This window comes from Nakaseomyces glabratus, chromosome M (genome assembly GCF_010111755.1).
Source record: "Nakaseomyces glabratus chromosome M, complete sequence".
NCBI classification, from domain to species: domain Eukaryota; kingdom Fungi; phylum Ascomycota; class Saccharomycetes; order Saccharomycetales; family Saccharomycetaceae; genus Nakaseomyces; species Nakaseomyces glabratus.
Genome location: NC_088963.1, coordinates 783,819 through 805,506, shown reverse-complemented (window position 1 = coordinate 805,506; position 21,688 = coordinate 783,819). Strand labels below are relative to the sequence as shown.

Sequence of the window (21,688 nt, the reverse complement as noted above, 5' to 3'; positions counted from 1 at the left end):
AAAAGAAAAAAAAGGATAATGAAAGACCAAATATGCAATGCAATGGGTCAATCCTCAAAATCGATTACATTCGCAACGTACTGGTTGTTCAATAACACATAGAAAGGAGTATCAGGCATACACGGAATCAACATAGAGTATGGGTGCCAGTTGTAAAGATCAGAAGAGAGCGGTCGCTATATGTCTTCAGAGGTCGCCATGTGTGATGATTGAAAGACACAAGCCACAGGAGTGTCTAGATAATCCCGAGCTGAGTAAAGATTTGCCAGAGTTATGTATAGCCCAGATGAAGGCTTTTCTGGATTGCAAGCGCGGTATGGTGGATATGACTAAGCGTTTTAGAGGTAATGCACCATTATCCACAGGTAAATACGACCAGCAATACGACAAGCTTTGTAGTGGGGACTTTAACCCTAGAGAAGAGATGAACAAACTTAATACATTAAATAGTTCAGAGAAAGAATAAATCTCTTAAATATTGCCATATGTAAACCATTATCTGTAAATAATATGAATATTTATCACATGAATGGCATTTTTTTTATGTTTTGTATGCGTAAGCTAGATCTAAAGGACAATACTTTGAATAATTTGCACAACAAATAAAATAAAGACTCGTCAAATGGATAATTGCCAGAGACGAACTATTTCTATCATTTTTTTGTGCGGAACTATATGTTCAGTAGTAATAAAGTCAATACAGTCCTAAACATTCACGTTTATTTCAACAATAACTCAGAAATTTTCTGATAAATACTTATTCAAGTACCTAGTTTTTGTACTTATATAGTCATCAAATACACAAGCGCAAGTGGTTTAGTGGTAAAATCCAACGTTGCCATCGTTGGGCCCCCGGTTCGATTCCGGGCTTGCGCATTTACTTTTTTTTGGATATAAGTTTGAGCTCCTAACCCCTGTGGCCACTCCCTAGACTTTGCGATCTAAACAGATCCTACTGTGGTGAGAGAGCTCTAATAAGATTTTTGAAGGTATAATTACAGGGTGCCAGAAGTTAATACACCTTAATAATTTTTTTGTTGTCTTGATATCTTATTTACTCTACTGATAAATCAGAGTGGTTTGAAGCTGAATATTTGCACAAATTGTAGTCTATTCTTTATCTTATATATAAGACCCATCATCAAAGCCACCCATCCATGCTTATAATCGGTTTCTGTAAAAGTGGAGTTCGCAATCTCGAGATATCGGGCTATTACGATCTTGAACTTTCTGAGAAGGGGGTGTCTGGACCTCACCCTCAAACCCTATCATCTCTACGAACGTGTCTGTGTAATGTTGGGGGATTCTAAGTGAAAAAAAGATGGAAAAGCTGAAAATAAGTCGATGAGCTAATGGATCAACATATATAATAATGATAGTGTCCTCACAATTTTTTTCCTCTTGTTTGGCAGAGTAAGCAGTTCAGAGTTCATATACATGATGAATCGAGCATTGGCATTTTTTCATTTCTTTCATTGGCATTAGTGTATTTTTAAGCATTTGATCATCTAAGCATATTTTGACTATATTCATACAGCTGCATAAATCTCTGGACCCTTTTTATTAACAGTTTAACAATAGAATTGATGATTCTGTAATGAATGCGTATGATGGGAATTCTACGGTGCCGGACAGGAGGGCTGAGAAGTTAGCGCAGTCGCGCATCGCGGACCTGTACTCGCGAGCGTGCTTCACCTGTGCGCTGATCATTATATGTGTGATGATACCGTCCTACAATCGGGTCACACTGTCGCAGCGGTATTTTCAAGTGATGCACTACTTCCGCCACCATTTTGTGGCCAGACACGCCTGGATACACAGGCTCCGAGTGTACCACAACAAGTCTCTCCAGCAGTGCATATTTTGGTGCAGCTTTGTTGGCATTTTCACGTTGCATGGTTCGCAGGGCAATTTTTTCATTGTGGTCAAGAAACTTGGCAGGCTAGCGGTGGCGTTGATGCCGCCGCTGTTGTTCCTGACGTTGCGCCCTTCGCCGTTGCCCAAGACGCTATACTTGACGTTACTCCCGTTCCACAAGTGGATTGGGCGCATAGTCGTGCTGGCGGCGTTCCTGCACTCTGTGTTCTATGCGTATGTGATGTGTGCTAACAAAGTGCTGCTGGAGAAGATGCGTAAGCCTGCGAACCTGTACGGGCTCATTGCGATGGTGCTCTTCGTGCTGATAGTGGTCACGTCGCTTGCCCCTATACGGCGGCGTGCCTTCCGTGTTTTCTACACGGTGCACTACTTGAGTACGTGGCTTGTTGTTGTGCTGATCTACATGCATGCGCGGCCCGGGGTGCCGTACTACACAGCGATGAGCCTGTCGATCCTTGTGGCACAGGTGATCTACAGGGTGCGCATCACGCGGGTGTGTGTGGCGAAGGTGCAGCGCATCTCGCCGACGTTAACGCTGATGGAGTTCCCGCTGGAGCAGCTTGCGCTGCGGCCGCAGTACCCTGGTGCGCACGTCCGCATACGGCCTGCGAAAGGCGGGGGTCTCGCGCGAGCCGTGGACTACTTGGTCAATGGCCTGGTGGTACCTTTGCAGCACCCGTTCACGATCGCGAACTTGCCGAAGGACGACAAGATCCAGCTGATCATCCGCAGCGAGAAGTTCCCGATGCGGGACGGCATGCGGTACCACGTCTCCGGGGCGTTTGAGCCGGTGATCAACTTCTTGACGAAGCCGCGCAACCTGGCGGACTCGCTTGTGAAGTACCGGTCGACGTTCGCGCTGGGCCGCGGGACGCAGGCGCTGCTGGGGTCGCCCTTGAACTACATTGTGGACTCGCAGCGGGTGCTGATCGTGGTCGGGGGCACGGGCATCTCGTTCGGGCTGCCGCTGCTGCGCGTGCTGAACTTCAACGGGTGCCTGGTGAAGCTGAAGTGGGCGATCCGGGACTTCCGGGACCTGCGCATCCTGTCGCACATCCGGAACAACTTCGAAGGGATGGAGGTGTACATCAGCGGGCAAGGGGCCGAGGACGAGATCGAGATCGAGTACACGGACAACGACTTCAGCGATAACGAGCACACGCCGCTGCTGAGCCACCACCACATGCAAGGCGGGTCCTTGCTGGACAGCATGGACCACGTAGGAAGTGGCAACGCCCGTGCGATGGACCCCGGTGCGAAGCGCGATACTAAAGCCACTAACAATGCCAACGGTGTTAACAGTGCCAACGGTGCCAACGGCGGCTACTGTCTGCGCAATGTAGCGCGGGAGAACACGGCAGACGAGATCGACTTCACGGATGTGTTCAAGAATGACACGGAGCACAAGAGAGTACCAGTTGGGGTATTCCGTGAGCCATCGATTATCGAGGAGCAAGAGGACAGGGACAAGAAGATAGCGATCCCGTCGGGTGTGAAAGTGTTCCATGGACGACCCCGGCTGGACCAGCACGACTACAACTGGTGCATGGAGAGCGAGTGCGGAGTCAACGATGTCTCCGTAGACAAGCGGCGCGTATGGGTCGTCGCAGCAGGCCCTCCGGGCCTGATAGACGCCACGTCCCGCTGGTCCACAGACAGCGGACTCCGTTTCCACGGTGAGTCCTTCGCAGTGTAGAGCATTTTTATACACGTTTTACGTATTTTTTTTGCAATACACATAGATACGTACGTACAACCCTTTCTATTGTGAGAACTTTGTAACACTCTTTTGTAGACCAGTGTAGTCAGCAAGCATCAGCAAGCATCAGCAAGCATCAGCAAGCATCAGCTAGTCTAAAGCCTTTAGCAAAGTCAAAAACCAACACCCACACACCGGGATCCCACCTTCCCCGAGATGCCTGTTCCCGACTCCCAGCTGCTCCCACGACGGGGAGGAATCAGAAGACGGAGATAGAAAGAGAGCGTTGAACGCGCGCGATGCCAATGAGAGATAAAAAAAAAGAAATACCAATCCCACGACATATTCTAACGGGCTCCACAGACAATGCACAACAATCGAGATGGGATTGAATCACAGAGAGAGAGATCAGAAAAAAAAGGAACTGCAAGGGTCCCCACCCCAAACTCCCCTCCGCTATCCACTACAATCGCCGCACCGACAAAATCCATTGTGTCCGCAACGACCAGAGCAAAGAGCCAAAAACACAATTGAATAACAAAGAAAAGGGCAGAGAGCCACTTAGACAATTACGTAGGAACCATATTTTTGCATAACTTTATGCAATTTGCCCAAATTCAAGTGAAGCGAGAGAAGCCAGAGAGCTACAGCTGAAGAGCTACAGCTGAAGTGAAAAGCCAAGAATCTCTTAGAATATACCGTTTGGCTTATTTGAATCAAATATTTATGCGCTTAAATCCCATAAAAAAGCAATTTATACAGATAAGTCTGCAGAAAGAAAAATTTTCTTCTTGATACCTGAACAAAGAAATCAAACTCATCAAGAATAAATCAATTCATGAAAAAAAAACATATATAAAGGACAACATGGAATCAAGTTTCAATAATTTTTAGATTGTACATAAATAAAGAGACCAGACTAATACAACTGTATAAGCTCTAAACATTCAATTGCCAAAAAACATTAACAATGTCTGAGATTACTTTGGGTAGATACTTGTTCGAGAGATTGAACCAAGTCGACGTTAAGACCATCTTCGGTTTGCCAGGTGACTTCAACTTGTCCCTATTGGACAAGATCTACGAAGTTGAAGGTATGAGATGGGCTGGTAACGCTAACGAATTGAACGCTGCTTACGCTGCTGACGGTTACGCTAGAATCAAGGGTATGTCCTGTATCATCACCACCTTCGGTGTCGGTGAATTGTCTGCCTTGAACGGTATTGCCGGTTCTTACGCTGAACACGTCGGTGTCTTGCACGTCGTCGGTGTCCCATCCATCTCCTCTCAAGCTAAGCAATTGTTGTTGCACCACACCTTGGGTAACGGTGACTTCACTGTCTTCCACAGAATGTCCGCTAACATCTCTGAGACCACCGCTATGGTCACTGACATCGCTACCGCTCCAGCTGAGATCGACAGATGTATCAGAACCACCTACATCACCCAAAGACCAGTCTACTTGGGTCTACCAGCTAACTTGGTCGACCTAAAGGTCCCAGCCAAGCTTTTGGAAACCCCAATTGACTTGTCCTTGAAGCCAAACGACCCAGAAGCCGAAACTGAAGTCGTTGACACCGTCTTGGAATTGATCAAGGCTGCTAAGAACCCAGTTATCTTGGCTGATGCTTGTGCTTCCAGACACGACGTCAAGGCTGAAACCAAGAAGTTGATTGACGCCACTCAATTCCCATCCTTCGTTACCCCAATGGGTAAGGGTTCCATCGACGAACAACACCCAAGATTCGGTGGTGTCTACGTCGGTACCTTGTCCAGACCAGAAGTTAAGGAAGCTGTTGAATCCGCTGACTTGATCTTGTCTGTCGGTGCTTTGTTGTCCGATTTCAACACTGGTTCTTTCTCTTACTCTTACAAGACCAAGAACATCGTCGAATTCCACTCTGACTACATCAAGATCAGAAACGCTACCTTCCCAGGTGTCCAAATGAAGTTCGCTTTGCAAAAGTTGTTGAACGCCGTCCCAGAAGCTATCAAGGGTTACAAGCCAGTCCCTGTCCCAGCTAGAGTCCCAGAAAACAAGTCCTGTGACCCAGCTACCCCATTGAAGCAAGAATGGATGTGGAACCAAGTTTCCAAGTTCTTGCAAGAAGGTGATGTTGTTATCACTGAAACCGGTACCTCCGCTTTTGGTATCAACCAAACCCCATTCCCAAACAACGCTTACGGTATCTCCCAAGTTCTATGGGGTTCCATCGGTTTCACCACCGGTGCTTGTTTGGGTGCCGCTTTCGCTGCTGAAGAAATCGACCCAAAGAAGAGAGTTATCTTGTTCATTGGTGACGGTTCTTTGCAATTGACTGTCCAAGAAATCTCCACCATGATCAGATGGGGCTTGAAGCCATACTTGTTCGTCTTGAACAACGACGGTTACACCATCGAAAGATTGATTCACGGTGAAAAGGCTGGTTACAACGACATCCAAAACTGGGACCACTTGGCTCTATTGCCAACCTTCGGTGCTAAGGACTACGAAAACCACAGAGTCGCCACCACCGGTGAATGGGACAAGTTGACCCAAGACAAGGAATTCAACAAGAACTCCAAGATCAGAATGATCGAAGTTATGTTGCCAGTTATGGACGCTCCAACTTCCTTGATTGAACAAGCTAAGTTGACCGCTTCCATCAACGCTAAGCAAGAATAAATCTGATGATAAATCCTAAAATACTGGTTTATTTTTCTAATTTAACTTTACAATTCTAAAAATTCTAAATATACTTTATAAAGTTTTTATACACATGAATTAATTGACGATTTATTATGCATTTTTCAAAAAATAGTCACCAAACAATACAGAAAAACCACTCTACTGACTTGATGTGACGGACATGACAGATCTATAGAATACACCAAAAGAGATGGAGCCAGCCTCTGGAGTAAACTAAGGGTACTGATTCTTTGAGTATAATGAACTTACGTTACATAAAAATTCTTGAAAATTAAAGATCTCCATATTTAGTTACTTAGTTCCCGGTTTCTGGCCTTCATGGTCTCGATCCGTTCTTTCAACTTTCGAGTGACCTCAGCTGCTCGCTTCCAGGACTCCTCATCGTCCCTGCCACTGAACTGTCTCGAGAATAGCTGCTGATCTGAAGAGCTTAGAGTAGAGGCACGAGAGTTGATCCGCAACGAGTTCACACGCTTTGGCAACTCGTCGTCGCTCGACTCAACTACACGCTTGGCCTCAGGGACGCTCAACTCCGTCCCCAACGAGAAAGTCCTCGCCGAGCTCAGATTACTATCTAGTTTCTCTTGCAGTTCTTTGACTTTCATCTCCAGGAAGTCAATTTTCTCTAAAAGCTTGCCGTTCTCCTCGTTCTTGCTATTGATCACCAAGTTCTGTTGCTCCCTCTCTTTCTCAAATGACGTGAGCTTGTCAACAAGCTCAAAGTTACGCGCAGTGAGTTCTGCATTGGTATCTTCAAGCTTTTTTATACTGCTCAACAGCCCACCCCGCTCCTTATCCCACCTCTCTCGCTCCGAGTTGAACTTGCTAACGTAATTGGCACCACCATTACTCGTGATACCTTGTACACCGTTATCCACAGCCTTATCGAAACGCTTGTTCGGCGTCAGTGTGCCTGTAGTGAGTTCAGCAACAGGTGCAGGTTGTGAGCCACCAAAATTCGGTTTAGTCAGTGACCGCGAAGTTAATAGGACCCTAGATCGAGGTGATGTTGAAGTTGGAGGTTTCTTCAGTGGTGATGTTGGTGGTCTCTTCACGGGGAGAACTGTTGAGGTTGCTCCGGCCCTCGTGCCGGGAAGTGCACCAGATGATGGTCTAGATTTGGAATTTATCAATTCCTCTATTTTCTTCCGCTTTTGTGTGTCAAGCTTATCCAAGCTATCTATAAATGGCCTCTTTCCGAGCAATGTCACAAGAGTTGCAAAACAGTCGAAACCAACTTGTCTAATACTAGGGTTCGTGTCGTTTACGATCTTAACCACCTTTGGTACAATTCTGGAGATCTCACCAAATAAATAAGAGGAATGTATGTCAAACCCTGGGGCCTCCAATTGTAACACGTAGTTGAATAAGCTTGTACACTCCATTCTTATTTGCGGTACTTTGTGTTCCATATATTGCAAGATTAGTTGAAGCATGTCTTCATTATGCGGTAGTACTGGATTACTGTGTTCCACCAAAGTTTTTAGCGTCTTTCTAATCGCATCCAATAATGTGGGCTTCTTCTCCTTTGTTCTCTCCAATAAAGGATTAAAAACTAACTGAATAAGATGTTTTGTCAATTTCTGTTTCGGAAGTGCGTGGCATATTTTATCTATCGATTCAGCAGCGATTGTAACCACTTGCACATTTATATCTTTGGAAATAATATGTCCATACATTGAAAATAGATTTGTATAGTTTTCATTGGCATTGCCATCTATCTTTTTCAATTTACTTAAAGCATGATCATAGAATTCCTCAAGAGCTTCTGCTCTATCCTTCCATTTCTGCGATTCAACCCGGCTATGGAATTCGTCCGGGAACTTATCCAGAATGGTATCACCAGCAACCAGTGAGTCTAAGGCATTTACATTGTTATTGGTATTATCCTGTTTTGGCTCAGTATTACTTCCCATCATAACCGTGTCTCCATCTTCATCAACGTTAAATTGTTGTTTATTTTTTGCGATTACATCCTCCCATACATAGGGCATGATCTCTGGCTTCTGATCTTTGACCTTATCTATCATCTTTTCCATATCTTTTATCTGGATAGGTTTCAAGGAGTTTAATAGTAATTCATCAAGTAAAGCTCTATTTTGGAACCCGTCTACTTTTAGGAAAACTGTAACTATTAGATTCATGGTCTCAGACCTAACATTTCTATCAGCATGACTAGACAGTTTTGGTAACGGCTCGAGTAACTGCTTTAGCAGGTCTGCAGATGCCAATAAATTGCATTGAAACTTGGTAAGTATTTGATTGAGTATATTAATTATTGCAGCTGTAGGTTTTGGTTGTTTGATAACTGATGGCAATTTCGTCAGTATCGCTGAAATCGTGTAGTCAACTGAGTCCATCAATGATACCAATTTTATTATGCATTCCATAGCATTCTTCTTCGTTGCGGCCCTCGTTGAGCTCAATGGCTTTATTATCAACACGGGAACCCACGCATCCACTTGAAACTTAGCATGTGTCTTGATTGTATCGTCACCACTATCGACAATTTTACTTATCTTTTTACCCAGGAAACTGTTCAGGGCTACAACAGCGCTCTCAAGAGCCACCACGTTTGAGTCCTGTATATACTGTTCAAACCTGCCTGTTTCCCCCCATAGCTGATCAAAAAATGAAGGATCCAGTATACCCTCTTCCAATTCCTTTTGCAAATCCTGGTATCCACGCTGACGTGCTTTCCATAACTTATGGTCCAGCTTTTCTTGCAGCGTCAACCTCTCAATATCTACCTCCTCGTCCGCCATCTCTTCTTATATTTTTCTTAGTATACTTATTATACTATTTGATATTCCTATGAGTACAGTAGCACAATTGCAACCGCTCCCAACAACTCTATTTAAGGCCCAATGCACCGTAGAGCTTGTTATTGTTTACATCACGATCAATTGTTGTTTGTGCAGCGTGAGATAGAAGAAGCCCTAAGGGAAGCGAGACGCAAAAAAAAGTCTTGAAAAATTCCAAGAAAGCTCATCGCAACGGGATATTCAAAGAGGGCCATTTTGGTCGGGTGGTTGGTCCATCACGTGAATTTTCACCGATGCCTTCATAGAACCTTTCGATGTTAACAAGTAATAGTTTTGAACTGCTATGGAACTATGGGTTGGTATGTGTGATGCTTGTGATTGATTTTATGACTCTGTGAATTGGGAAGTCATAGGTGTTCGCTAGATTTTTTTTTGAGTTGACTCTGAAACAGTAAGAAGATACAAGGAAGAATATGGGTGAAGCAGCGGAACTTATCTGTACATTGTGCAAACAGTTTTACCATTTGAACTGGTGTACCGGTACTGGTGGTGGTATTTCCATAAGAGAGAGGAATGGGGAGAGTGATGTTGCGTATATTGCACCTTCAGGAGTCCAAAAAGAGCTGATGAGACCCGAAGATTTGTTTGTGATGGATTTGATCAAAGGTGACTACTTGAGCATCCCCCGGGGATTAAAGCCCAGTGCTTGCACGCCATTGTTCTTGGCTTGTTATAAGAAGAGAAACAGTGGTGCTGTGATACATACACACTCGCAAAATGCGGTGATGTGCTCACTTCTATTCGACAAAGAGTTCAAAATTTCCAACATTGAACAGATCAAAGCCATGCCAAACCACGGTTACTATGATACTTTGACCATCCCCATCATAGAAAACATGGCACATGAAGATGAGCTGATAGACCAGCTGAATGATGTGCTGGACAAGTACTCCCAGGATACCGTGGCTGTTATAGTGAGGAGACATGGTATCTTCGTATGGGGCCCATCCATCGAGAAATGTAAAATCTATAACGAAGCAATCGACTATTTGCTTGAGCTCGCTTTGAAAATGCACCAATACAATATACCATTACCTTGAATGAACCTTCAAATGCGAAAAAAATTAACAACATATTAGAAGTAATATTATTTATCATTATACATAGCTTTTCTGTTTTGACCTTATCTTTTGTGTGTCAAGTTATTTCATTTGAGTTTCCTCTTCTTATGTGTAGATTGATGTTTCTTATTTACAGCTTCCCATATCAGATACTCATCCTTGATAACATTCTTCGTGTCCTTATAGACATGTGAATCCATCGGCAGCCCTTCTAGTGCTTTTGCATCTTCTAACAACCCGCACACAACTATCTCACTACCTCGCAGAAGTCTGATCTTGTCTCCTTCTTTGACCACAAGGTTTGTGTATTTATCGTAACCATCCAAAACGACATGCATCACTTCACCAGCTGTGGTCACTACCACTATGTCTTTGTTCAAGTACTGCTTCAATAAAGGCGACATTCTCTGCGTGTGTTCTTGCTTGTAGACTTTTCCAAAACTTCCAAACTTGAGTGTACCTAGAAAAATGCCAATAAGCAAACTAATTACTAGATGCTGTTCTTAGTCGTATCTGTTTATGCACACCCAGATCCCAGTGTACATCTGATGCACTTTCTCTTCTATGTTTTGCTAGACTCTTACTTGCTTCCCATTATGCGTTTGTATGTGTTTTTCGAGTTTTCAAGGGAAATTTCTTGATGGGCGCGATGAGATGCCGAATCTGAAGGAACTACCAGAATTCATTTCTTTGACTAAAGTATAAATAAGGCAACTCTTCGATTAGAATTCAAGTTGTAAATAATTGCATAAAAACCCATTTTTATGTATTTGGTTTTGACTCTTGTGTGTCTCCATCCAGTTTTTATTCATAAAATATAGTGGAAGTAACTATGGAGCAGCGGTTAGAGACCGAAGATTTGCACTCTGAAAGTACTGATATATCCTCCTCAATAGATGCAGATGATTTGTTACATAGTGGAGACTCTTCTCTTGGTGAAGCAGACAAACAGATTATGGAATGGGCTGGGAAACTTGAGTTAGAAAGTATAGATCTCAGGGAAAAGTCGGAGAAATTAATAAATACATTGACAAATATGTCTCAAGAGCTAATGAAAGTGAGCTCGCAATTAGTGAAACAATTAGAGAATTGTAACCACAGCAAAGAAGAAGGTATGTACCGATTATAAAAAAAAAACACATTTTGCCATAATGACCTATTTTTTTTACTGGTTGTTTTTAGTTGAAACTTATTAAAATGTAAGCCGTGATTTTACTAACAGCTTAAATTCATATAGATATTGTCGACCAAGTCTATAAGCTTGATGTTAATATAAACAATCAATTACAAGATTGGAAAAAAAGCTTTAGTGATCAGTTGAAAAGTATAAATCATAACAGTAATTTAGGTCAAATTAAAAACTTAACAGAGTGTATGGCCAACCAAGAAGCCAACATTCTTGGCGCAATTAGACACAACAGTACTATTTTGAAAGATGAATGCAGAGATATAATAAAATCACAAGAATTAGCTGGCGCCCCAAAATTGCAGAGAGCAGTGGATTACCTACATGAGATTATGCACAATATGTCATGCCAAACTGAATCTATGAATGAACTGTTACTTTCAATTGACAAGCAGTTACATAATATTGATCTAGCTCTCATTAAAGAAAAAGATCAATACAAAGTACAATTTAAAGCTTTTAAAAGGAGCTTAAGAGATATGATTACATCTAATCGTAATAATGTTGAAGACACTGTAGTAAATACAGTGCAAGTAACTATTGAAAGAAAATTGGAGGATATGTTTGATAAGATGTTCGATCAGAAATTATTGGGTAAGTTAAGACTTTTAATTACCAAGGGAGAGATACCAGTACCGGAGGGAAGTAAATTAGCGAATGCCATTCCACTTAATAGACATACTAATGACTATGATTTGAATGGAACAACTTGGACAGATTCCTCTTCCCAAGACGGACCTAGAACTCGAGCTAGATTCAGAACCAAAAACAAAGTTACAAAGCCGCGGAAGTCAGAAATTTCTAGGACTATAATACCATGGTGTGAGATTTCTTCTCCACCGGTCGAATATACATCAGACTTGTGATATATAATGCATTTTGTCTGAATAGCTCTGAATGCAGCCAACTTGTATGATACATTTCACCTAGTTTACTATTTAAAATTATATGTAAATAAACGTACAACGTTATACTATTCAAACTCCAGTATATCCCAATGTCTAGTTGACCACATTATACGATTAATAGTCCGATATAGTGTAACGGCTATCACATCACGCTTTCACCGTGGAGACCGGGGTTCGACTCCCCGTATCGGAGTGATCAGCCAATTTTCAAATTTATTTAATTTTTTTTGCCAAAGTTATCATGAAATGGTATAGTATGGAAATGGAAGTGTTGTAACAGTACAAAGGTAATACTTTTGTGAGTTCTACAGTATAAGAGTTGAACTTAAATGTAGTTAATATCCTTGAGGGACTTGTATATTATTTGAAAGGCTATTATTTAACTTCACTCTTCTATGGTAAGTATCAAGTTATCAGCCTCTGCGGAGGCTGCTATTTATGAAGTATAGGCCCAAGAGCCCATATTTCAAGTAATGGATGAAGTATTATAATTAGACTATATTCCCTAGCATGCGGCGTTTATTATTATACTCAAGACAGGCATTCTAGTAAAAATTCTATTTAAGTGTAATTACTAAAGCCAAAATAATTGTGAGGCTCTCATCACTAATGATAACCAAATAGAAAATGATAGCTACCTGTTATACGTATAATAGTCGGCAACGTTGGCATATACTAAACCAATTTTAAGTGTTTCAGATCCTAGATACATAATATCTTTTAGTTGTTTCACAATGTGCAGTGTGCTATATATATCGTTGAAAACCATATCTTTCGACTCAGTAATAGAATTATTGGGCATTTCTCCTATTTATTGCTAAAATTTGAATAGCATAGTGTTGCTATATGCATTTAAAGTTGTATTCAACTCAATCTTGCATTTCTGAAAAGCTTGCAAGAAGATTTGTTAAAGTAATTAAATTGACTTGTCTTCAAGATAGGCAATAGTATTCGTAATATCATATAGATCTAGGCGTTTACCAATCCTATAATGTCGTAAAATTTCTTGAGTGTGATTGGGACTTAATGCGATCATTAAGTTAGCTGCAATTTGTTGTTTAAAGTCATCTATTTCGTTTTTAGTTTCTTTAGTCATCTGTATTTTGTCAACTAGTGGTTCAGTGATAATGTGAACAAGTCTCTGACATCTTAGCATTTTTTGAGTAGTGTTGAAATTGTCCATATTTTGCAACCATTCAAAGTTTTCTCTGAAATATTTTTCGGCATTAACCCAGTCATATTCGATTTTGAGTATCTCTAACAGATCAAATGAGGTTATTTTACAGTTTGATAGATGGCTCTGAAGAAAGTCCTCATAGTCAATATTCACACGTTCGCTGACAGTATTGCTTATCAATTTTTTCAAAGCCCCATCAAATACACTTACAATATATTGTTTATGTGGGTCACTAATACCTGCAAAATTGAATGGGCCTGCTTGATAGAATTGATACCAAAGATGATCTGTACTCTTTATGATCCATTCCAATTGCAATATCCATTTCTGGAAGTCTCCAATTTCATTAAGTATTATTGTCTTAAAGCCTATTGATAAGAAGGGCTTATTAATTTTCTCAAATAACCATACTTCATCTTTAATGTCATCTAGCTTACTTAACAATGGGTATGCCATTATGTAAAGTGTATGGAAGATTAGTGTTATATTCGTGTTAAAATGCAGGGATTGCAGTTATATATACAAATATATATTTCCAAGAGTACATAGTGAAATGTACAAGTGCCTTAAAAGTCTTTATAAGTTAAGGTCAACTACGGTAGTCGCTGATTATATGGGGCATAATTACCATTTGAAGCCTTCTGAGATAAAAATAATTTTCATAAAAATTCTAAAAAATTAACCAGCCTTTTTGACTTTCCAGTAGATGCTAACTGTTGCTTGTACTTCTCTCAACACTAGAGAGATGAGAGAATCCTTTACCGGCATAACACGTCCAACTACCCCTCTCTTATCTTTACGTTTTATTCTTATCTATTATATATGTGATCACATTTTTCCAGTGTCTATGTATACGCTATAGTTTATCTCCATGGTGTGTGTGTGTGTGATGTGACCTCCATAAGCCAATGGTGCAGATATCGAAACTACTTATTATTATAAGCGAAGATGATCATATGATCATACCGTGCCACCAATATGAACGTTTATACGACAATGGCGACAAGGCTGTAGCATGCCGCTCATACGGGCACAGAAGTATATATATAAACAAAGGAGAAGATAAGATAAGATAAGATATAACTAGGCCGGTAACGGACTATGGTCATCTTACAGGTGAAAAGAATTTTCACCTTTGTAAGATTACTAATCAGAAAAGAAACCGAGTTAGGACTTCTTAGAACCAGTTTATCTATTAAAGATAAAAGGTATAAAAGGAGCCCTCATCTCCATTAGTCTATGAAGTTAGGCCAAAGTTCTGGTGTCTTGTTCATTAGAATAAAAGAAAGCAACCAATATAATTTGTGTATCACACCATTATAGGCTGAACTAGTATCTTATCAGCATGTCTTTCGTACGCATATGGACCTGAGACACTACTGCTCACCGAGGTCTTCTTAGAGTATTGAATCAAATGTTACTAAGTAAAAGGTTGCGATAATTTTATGTCAGGAAGAGTAAGGTATATTACGAACCTATAGCTCCTAGTTTCTGCTAATCTGGTACAAAGTCACACAATACAGATGTAAGTACAAGAAAAATGATTTGAGGATATCTACCAGGGCAGAATAAAAGTCGGTCTTTTTACCATTTGGTTCAAAATTGGTGGCAAGGAATTAGGACTCTACCAGGTCAACTATATCTTGTCAGAATGAAAGGATATAATATGGGTTACAAGAGACGTTAGCAAACTTATTTTCTATATCGTAGTATTCTATCATTTAGAGCTTTAGCATTTCTATGATTCTGGAACGAAGGGATCAGAATTTTGCTATATCTAGTTCTATAGTCATGGCAACTAATCAGGCATATTATCATTCGTGGGGAGGTTTCTCAAGACGTGATAACATTTACTTACATTTAAGCTAGGTGTTTTTAAAACCATCTAACTTGGCATAGTTGTAGTTCCATATTTCCTGCGTGTTGAATCTACTGCAGAAACCCATTTGTAAGAGAAACTACTCCAAACTTACCCATTTGGTCTCTCGAAATACTAACAGCAACCACCAATGATCAGCCAATCGCCATTGCCGTTGCCGTTGAAGATATGGTCACTAACTTGCTGATAATCTTCACTATCGAAGACTCCTATTGTTAAAAAGCACTGTGGCGCCATTGCTTATAACTAGCCAAGAGCTTTTTCCTAAGAGTTTATCTGCTCTGTTACTAAAAAATATGGTCCGAATGTTAATTTGTGTAAGCAATTCCAAAAAGTTGTTCACTGCGTTACTAGGGCATATATTAATTATTTCTTTACACCTACTTCATAGCCAAGGCAGGCCACTCCTCCTAATTTGATCATGTCTTTGGAGAAGAAACTTGTTTACCCTTGGGTAGCTGAAATCGATGGATCAGATACTAGCGCCATTTTTGAAGAGATTAGGAACCCCGCAATATGTGAGTTCAAAACTTTCATTCTTAGTGAGGTTGGAGACTTCCAAATATGGATTGAACGCTTTGAGGATATCATACTCCTAACAAATATGTACTGGTACCGGTTTTACAAAGCGGGACCCTACTATAAGGAGGGCATTACTGATATTTATGAACGTCATGTGATCTCAAACTTTGATAATGCTATGATTCAATTGGTGTTAAAAACTGTTAGCGCCAAAGTCAGAGAATTGTGTGATTCATACTTGCAATTTGGAGCACATCACAAACAGGTAACTGTTTTTGGCCTGATAGATCAGATAAGATCTCACTACGATAGAGATAATCCTCTGATTACATACAAAAGATATTATGCATGGTTGGGTCATATGAGCAATATAAGTAATGTGGAGAGAGAACTAGATATCAGAAGACTGATTACTGATCTTTTGGATGACATGCCAGTAATGGAACTATCGGATAAATTAAGTTTCGAGGAACAAGCAAATAAGCGTGCTGAAATATCGAAGTATAAGAATGACATAATAGCTTATATGACAATTGCAACAACTCCAAATATAACAGCGGATGGGATAACGAGAGCTTTGAGAGAAAAATTTGGCGATTTTTAATATAACAAGCAGTATTGGATTGATTTTGTCTAAAAAAAATGAATCACCATAACAAACATATCACTTAGTCGTAAAATCTCAAAAATGGTCAAGAAGTATCATGCTTAACCTATTTTATACGCACTTGTTTGCTGCATATTGTAGAATATTTACTTATAACGTCCTAAGCCTCATGTATATAGTAAACTATTTAAATGTTTGACTGTAGTTCGTACTTTCTTTTTACGGTGAACTTGATATTATTTAAAGTTATGGTTGCAGATGCCGGATATGCTTTAAATAGCCATAGAGATATTATATTGCAAAAGCTGCTACCAATAGATAACACAAAATAATAACTTGGCTTGAAATACAGTAACCTGAAGATATACCCTCTTATCAGTATTCAGTTTTGCTCTCTATTGTATATCTCTAACACCCATATCTCCCAGCAATAGAAGCCTTATTAAATCATTAATAACGAATGTTTATAACTATTATAACTTCTTGCTGGGTTGCTGGGCGTTTAAAGTATTTCCGAACCTGCCAATATGTTTTTATTTGTCTGTGCCCTATCAAACTGTAACCTTAGGCACTACAGATTTATAACAAAGCATGTTACGTCAACACACCATAAAGCAATGTATTGCATTCTAGTTATATGTGGATAACGTATGTCTAACAATTTTCACTCAACTACGTTCTATAAAGTTGTCTACCTAAAATGAACATATCGCCTCTCTAACTCACTTACTCTCTGGCATAAACTATGAACGAATTATTTGTGTTAGCCAGGTAGGGTAAACTATCTCATAAACTAATATTAACACTAAAATAGTCCACCTCTAAAATGGCTCTATTACATATATCTCCGTTATTTCGCTTTTCAAAGCATTATGCGATGTTGAGGATGAAGTTCGGACAAGTGGGGTCTTACACAGATCTTTTACGTCAAGGTAAAAAATACTTCATTAATGCTACGATTATCTTTTCGGATCCTTCGGTAATGATCTATAGATTTGATATCTACAGCTTTGCTAGAATCTTTTAACAGTATTCCATCGCCTGGCTACAACCCTGTCCTTTGTACGGCTTGCGGATATCACTTTACTACCTTGTTGGAAATAGTTCGAATACTATTGGGCGTTCTTCGAAAAAGCGATGGTAACGACGTTCAGTAAGAAAGAGAAAGAAAATTGACAGGGAGTTTTTCCATCTTGTAGCATGCACTCAAGATTTTTCTCCCAGTTAAACTGATGTAGTGGGAAATGTGCGTTGAAAAAAAATGTCGATGAAAAAGTTGACCGGTGGATGGTAACTGTCTCGAGTATATTTAATTGAGCTAGCATTGTTTCGAGCAGTTTAACTTTTCAGTTCGCTATAAATAAGTGGTTACTGCTCTAAATTTTGGTATAGAAGAAAGCACTAAGGTCTCACCTAACATTCTACAATGTCACAACCAAGCGATATTGTGAAGGTGATTGTAGCCTTACCAACACTATCCAAGAAACCCCAACAAGGGAAAAAGAAGAAATCCAAGGAACTTGAAGAAATTACTTTACAATTTAGAAAGGACTCTAAGTTGCAAAATGTTTTAGATTTTCTTTCAATTGCTCCTGCAACTAAGTATTTTACCAATTATAACTTGAAGAACTCAACTGGTGATTTACTACTAAGCTCTGAAGAGAAAACTTTAAGAGAACTGTGCAGCGATAAAGACGAATACAAAGTTGCTTTAGAATTGAAGCCTTACAATCAATACCAAGCTTTGAAGCATGTATTAACATCTAGAGATTTCTTTGGGTTTGCCAGCGAAACTGAAGATGGTTTATCCAATGTTGCTGTTTCTACTGGGTCTAAGTTCTACAAATTGCCATTGAAAGAAATTAAGGAGAAGTCTCCAGAAAATGAAGACAAAGATACTGAAAACAAAAAACCCACTTCAATGAATGTTACTGATGAGGAAAAGGTCGAATTCAATCACATGGTGCATGGTTTATTCGAAACATTAAAAAAGGAGAAGAAAGTTCTATTAAAAGATCTCATGAATACGGACACTAGTGTTGTCACACCATGTTTGCGTTCTATCAACTTCTCGCCATACAATCCAGTACCAGCTTTTTACAGAACTAAAGGCCACCTGTTCTACTTGCAAATTGTTACTTTAGAGGGTGAAAGCTTACAAGTAACTGCCATTCCATCCGGTTTCTACATCAACAAGTCAACCACCAGCAAGTTTGATCCATCTCCTAAGGAAAATGACGGCCATGTTGATACTGTACATTACACTTTGTATGATTTATTGGCTTCTTCATCTAAAAATTTTGTTACACACATTTCAAGTCTTGAAAAGAAGTTTGATGATTTGGAATCTGTTACTTACGTAAGACCAGCATGTACAACTTTGAACAAACCATGGTTGATTCCTGCAATCCCTACAAATGGGCCAGATTATCTACGTACGCAAATAGATTCTTTCAACTTCGAGCCGGAACGTAATTTCAACGATGAATTCCAATCTATAAAGGAAATCCCAACCAATACTCTGCAAGCTAGAATTGAAAGTGAAAGAATTTTTGCTAAGTTGACTCATGAATTTACAATCAATGCAACAAAAGGTGCTATGGATATTTTGTATGGAAATGGTACAGCAATGAACCCTGACTCACCATTGGAAGAACAAATCTTCCTAAAGAACAACATTTTTTACTCCTTTGTTGGTGACCTAAATCAAACTTATGCTGATAAAGGTGGTGATGAAGCTGCAATTGCTTCTGCTAATCAAGATTTAAGAACGTTGAACATGTTGACGAGATTGAACTTGCCAAATATTCATCATCTATTGACCACGATTGTTGACTTCGGCGGTAAGAGAATTCTTGCGCAAACTCCTGTTCCAGGTCTGCTTTCTCCAATGGGTGTGAAAATTACAACTAATGAGGAGACCAAGGAAGAGACTGTATCTGAACTGTCTAGTGATATTTGTGTGAAATATGGTCTAGATGAGAACGAAAAGAAAGTTGTATTTAATGAAGAATTTGACGAAATCTTAAATGATCAGTTTGCCAAGTCTTTCCATTTGAAAAAACACACCATTCAGGGTACTGAATTAGTGTTTTCCAGTCAATCTAAGGGTATTGTTGGTTCTGATAAGAGACATTACATCTTAGATTTGGCTAACACATACCCACTTGATGTTGAATTTGCCAAGGAAAACTTTGATGATGTTAAGGAGGCATCTAAGAAATATCCACATCGTCAAACTTTGATTCGTCCAGAGCTTGTTGAAAAATGGTGGGCAACCAAGATCGAGAATGATAAAGTTGAATTAGTCAAGGCTTATGAAGAGAACTTGTACTCTTACAATCCTGACGCATACCAAGTTCCAGGTGTAGAAGATGAAACTGTCGTGGAAATTTCAAAATATCTAAATGAAGAGATTATTCCAAACGTTGTTCAAGATTACTTGAATGGGAATATTATTTCTCCTTACAATGGTGAGCATCTAGCTGATACTTTCCACAAAAATGGTGTCAACATGCGTTACCTTGGTAAGTTCGCCAATTTGGTCAAAGAGGAACTTCGTAAACAAGAGGAAGCTCATGAAGCTAAACTAGCTCAAGTTATTGTTGACAATAAAGAATATGAAGAATGGGAAAAATCATACTTGCAAAAGATTGAAACAATGATAAAGGAAAGGCAAGCTAAGATCAACAAATTAGTTCAAGAAGGCAAAGAAGTTCCAAAGGAGCTTACCGAGGACTTGAAACTTGATGACAATGAAATCAAAAAGCCTTCTACTGAAAAACCAGTGGTTGTGTCATATGATGAATTAGTGCCTCTTATCAAGACAGCTGAGCTGGAAATTATTTCACGTTCTTTGAAACATATCCTAAGAAAATACAGCAGAAGTCTACCACCTATTGTTATTCCAGCTTTAATTTCATTTGTGTTTAACCTACTTTTCGGAACTACATACAATCCTGCACCTGCTGTTGAATCAGTGGATCCATTATACCCAGTTGATCAATACGAATTCAAGAACTTAACCCATGATACTCTATTGAAAGAAATTGAACAAGAAGCTGTCGTTCGTTACCGTTATGAATTAGAAGGCGATTGGTTTGCTGAGCACGAACTGTACCCATTTACTCTAATTAGATCCATCTGCAATAAGTTTGGGGTTCAACTTCTGAACAAAGATTACTTTTTCTCGACTGAGCAATTGGAAGAGTACAAACAATCTTTGGACAAGAAATCCAGAGCTAAGTATGTGGCTCCTTTAACCACTTTCTCAGTATCTGATTTGACAGTTATTCCTAAAATTAAGGCAATTGACTATTCATCTCCTATCAGTGAAGAATTGTGGTCACAAGGTGCTTCGATAATCAATGAAAATCAAAAGGATGGCTTGACACTATTGGCTCAGTCAATAGGTTTTAAGGAAGAAGTTAATAGCATTTTGCATTCATCTGTGGCTGAAAAATATTTGACCTTGTCTACTATCTATAATAAGCTTGGTTTGAATGCTGAAGCCATCGCGTTCTGTCGTAAATCTTGTGCTATCTACGAAAGGGTTTGCGGTGTCGACTCATTTGAATTGCTAAGAGCTCTTACAAATCTAGCTACATTAGAGTTTGCTAATGAAAGTCCATATAATGTGGCCTTGATTTATCAAAGAATCATTCAAACAGTTTCTGGTTACGGACTTGATAAGATTCACCACCCAATTTTCACTAACATTTTCAATTATCTAGAGCAACTCTCACTTGGTGTTCAGGATGCTAAACTTGCTGTCGAGGTTCTGAAGTCCCTGGGCGATTTCCTTGTTTCAATAGATGGTACTGAATCTCTTCCATATGCTTACATTAAATCCAAGTTGGGTAATTTGTTGGCCGCTGATAACAGATTCAGTGATGCCTTGAATCAAATCAAGGTAGCTGAGCGTATTTTCACAAAGGAATTGGGTACAAATCATGGTAGTACAGCTCAAGCTAGACAATGGGTCGATGGTTTGACCAATTTAATTAAGGATGTCAATCAAAAGAAGCAACTACAACAAGATCAAACTGCCGCCAGTGGACTAAAGCAACAGCCACAAAAATCAAAGTCTGGTCACAATAAGAAGGAAACAACAAATCCAGATCTGGCTGATAAGTCAGTTGATGAACTTTTATCATTCATTGAAGGTGAGGATGGAAAGAGCTCTAAAACTACCAAGAAAAGTAAATCAAAGGGTAAGAATAAGAAATAAACTGATCAAGAATGTTGATTTTTCTCA

The 21,688-nt window shown here is 39.8% G+C and overlaps 10 protein-coding genes and 2 non-coding genes across 12 annotated transcripts; 9 read left to right on the top strand and 3 right to left on the bottom strand.

The window, feature by feature from the left end:
- Positions 1-139: 139 nt before the first annotated feature.
- Positions 140-466, top strand: PET191 (Pet191p; the record flags this gene model as incomplete). Its single annotated transcript, XM_449693.1, has 1 exon — positions 140-466. The coding sequence occupies one exon, from the start codon at positions 140-142 to the stop codon at positions 464-466; it is 327 nt and encodes a 108-aa protein (XP_449693.1).
- A 339-nt stretch (positions 467-805) lies between these two features.
- tG(GCC)12 lies at positions 806-876 on the top strand. The gene has a single exon. It is a non-coding gene; the product is annotated as a tRNA-Gly (tRNA).
- Positions 877-1,597: 721 nt separating this feature from the next.
- Positions 1,598-3,574, top strand: FRE8 (putative ferric-chelate reductase; the record flags this gene model as incomplete). The annotated part of the gene is made up of 1 exon (XM_449692.1): positions 1,598-3,574. One exon carries the CDS (start codon positions 1,598-1,600, stop codon positions 3,572-3,574), a length of 1,977 nt encoding a protein of 658 aa, XP_449692.1.
- Positions 3,575-4,547: 973 nt separating this feature from the next.
- Positions 4,548-6,242, top strand: PDC1 (indolepyruvate decarboxylase 1; the record flags this gene model as incomplete). The annotated part of the gene is made up of 1 exon (XM_449691.1): positions 4,548-6,242. One exon carries the CDS (start codon positions 4,548-4,550, stop codon positions 6,240-6,242), a length of 1,695 nt encoding a protein of 564 aa, XP_449691.1.
- A 311-nt stretch (positions 6,243-6,553) lies between these two features.
- STU2 (Stu2p) lies at positions 6,554-9,031 on the bottom strand (the record flags this gene model as incomplete). Its single annotated transcript, XM_449690.1, has 1 exon — positions 6,554-9,031. The coding sequence occupies one exon, from the start codon at positions 9,029-9,031 to the stop codon at positions 6,554-6,556; it is 2,478 nt and encodes an 825-aa protein (XP_449690.1).
- Positions 9,032-9,504: 473 nt separating this feature from the next.
- Positions 9,505-10,131, top strand: MDE1 (methylthioribulose 1-phosphate dehydratase MDE1; the record flags this gene model as incomplete). The annotated part of the gene is made up of 1 exon (XM_449689.1): positions 9,505-10,131. The coding sequence occupies one exon, from the start codon at positions 9,505-9,507 to the stop codon at positions 10,129-10,131; it is 627 nt and encodes a 208-aa protein (XP_449689.1).
- A 107-nt stretch (positions 10,132-10,238) lies between these two features.
- Positions 10,239-10,556, bottom strand: LSM8 (U4/U6-U5 snRNP complex subunit LSM8; the record flags this gene model as incomplete). Its single annotated transcript, XM_449688.1, has 1 exon — positions 10,239-10,556. One exon carries the CDS (start codon positions 10,554-10,556, stop codon positions 10,239-10,241), a length of 318 nt encoding a protein of 105 aa, XP_449688.1.
- Positions 10,557-10,984: 428 nt separating this feature from the next.
- On the top strand, positions 10,985-12,204 carry REC107 (Rec107p; the record flags this gene model as incomplete). The annotated part of the gene is made up of 2 exons (XM_449687.1): positions 10,985-11,264; positions 11,390-12,204. 2 exons carry the CDS (start codon positions 10,985-10,987, stop codon positions 12,202-12,204), a joined length of 1,095 nt encoding a protein of 364 aa, XP_449687.1.
- Positions 12,205-12,367: 163 nt separating this feature from the next.
- Positions 12,368-12,439, top strand: tE(UUC)8. Its single transcript has one exon. It is a non-coding gene; the product is annotated as a tRNA-Glu (tRNA).
- A 723-nt stretch (positions 12,440-13,162) lies between these two features.
- Positions 13,163-13,879, bottom strand: GVI51_M07755 (DUF5314 domain-containing protein; the record flags this gene model as incomplete). Its single annotated transcript, XM_449686.1, has 1 exon — positions 13,163-13,879. One exon carries the CDS (start codon positions 13,877-13,879, stop codon positions 13,163-13,165), a length of 717 nt encoding a protein of 238 aa, XP_449686.1.
- A 1,844-nt stretch (positions 13,880-15,723) lies between these two features.
- On the top strand, positions 15,724-16,428 carry GVI51_M07733 (DUF5314 domain-containing protein; the record flags this gene model as incomplete). Its single annotated transcript, XM_449685.1, has 1 exon — positions 15,724-16,428. One exon carries the CDS (start codon positions 15,724-15,726, stop codon positions 16,426-16,428), a length of 705 nt encoding a protein of 234 aa, XP_449685.1.
- Positions 16,429-17,857: 1,429 nt separating this feature from the next.
- Positions 17,858-21,661, top strand: CLU1 (translation initiation factor 3 subunit CLU1; the record flags this gene model as incomplete). Its single annotated transcript, XM_449684.1, has 1 exon — positions 17,858-21,661. One exon carries the CDS (start codon positions 17,858-17,860, stop codon positions 21,659-21,661), a length of 3,804 nt encoding a protein of 1,267 aa, XP_449684.1.
- Positions 21,662-21,688: the final 27 nt, after the last annotated feature.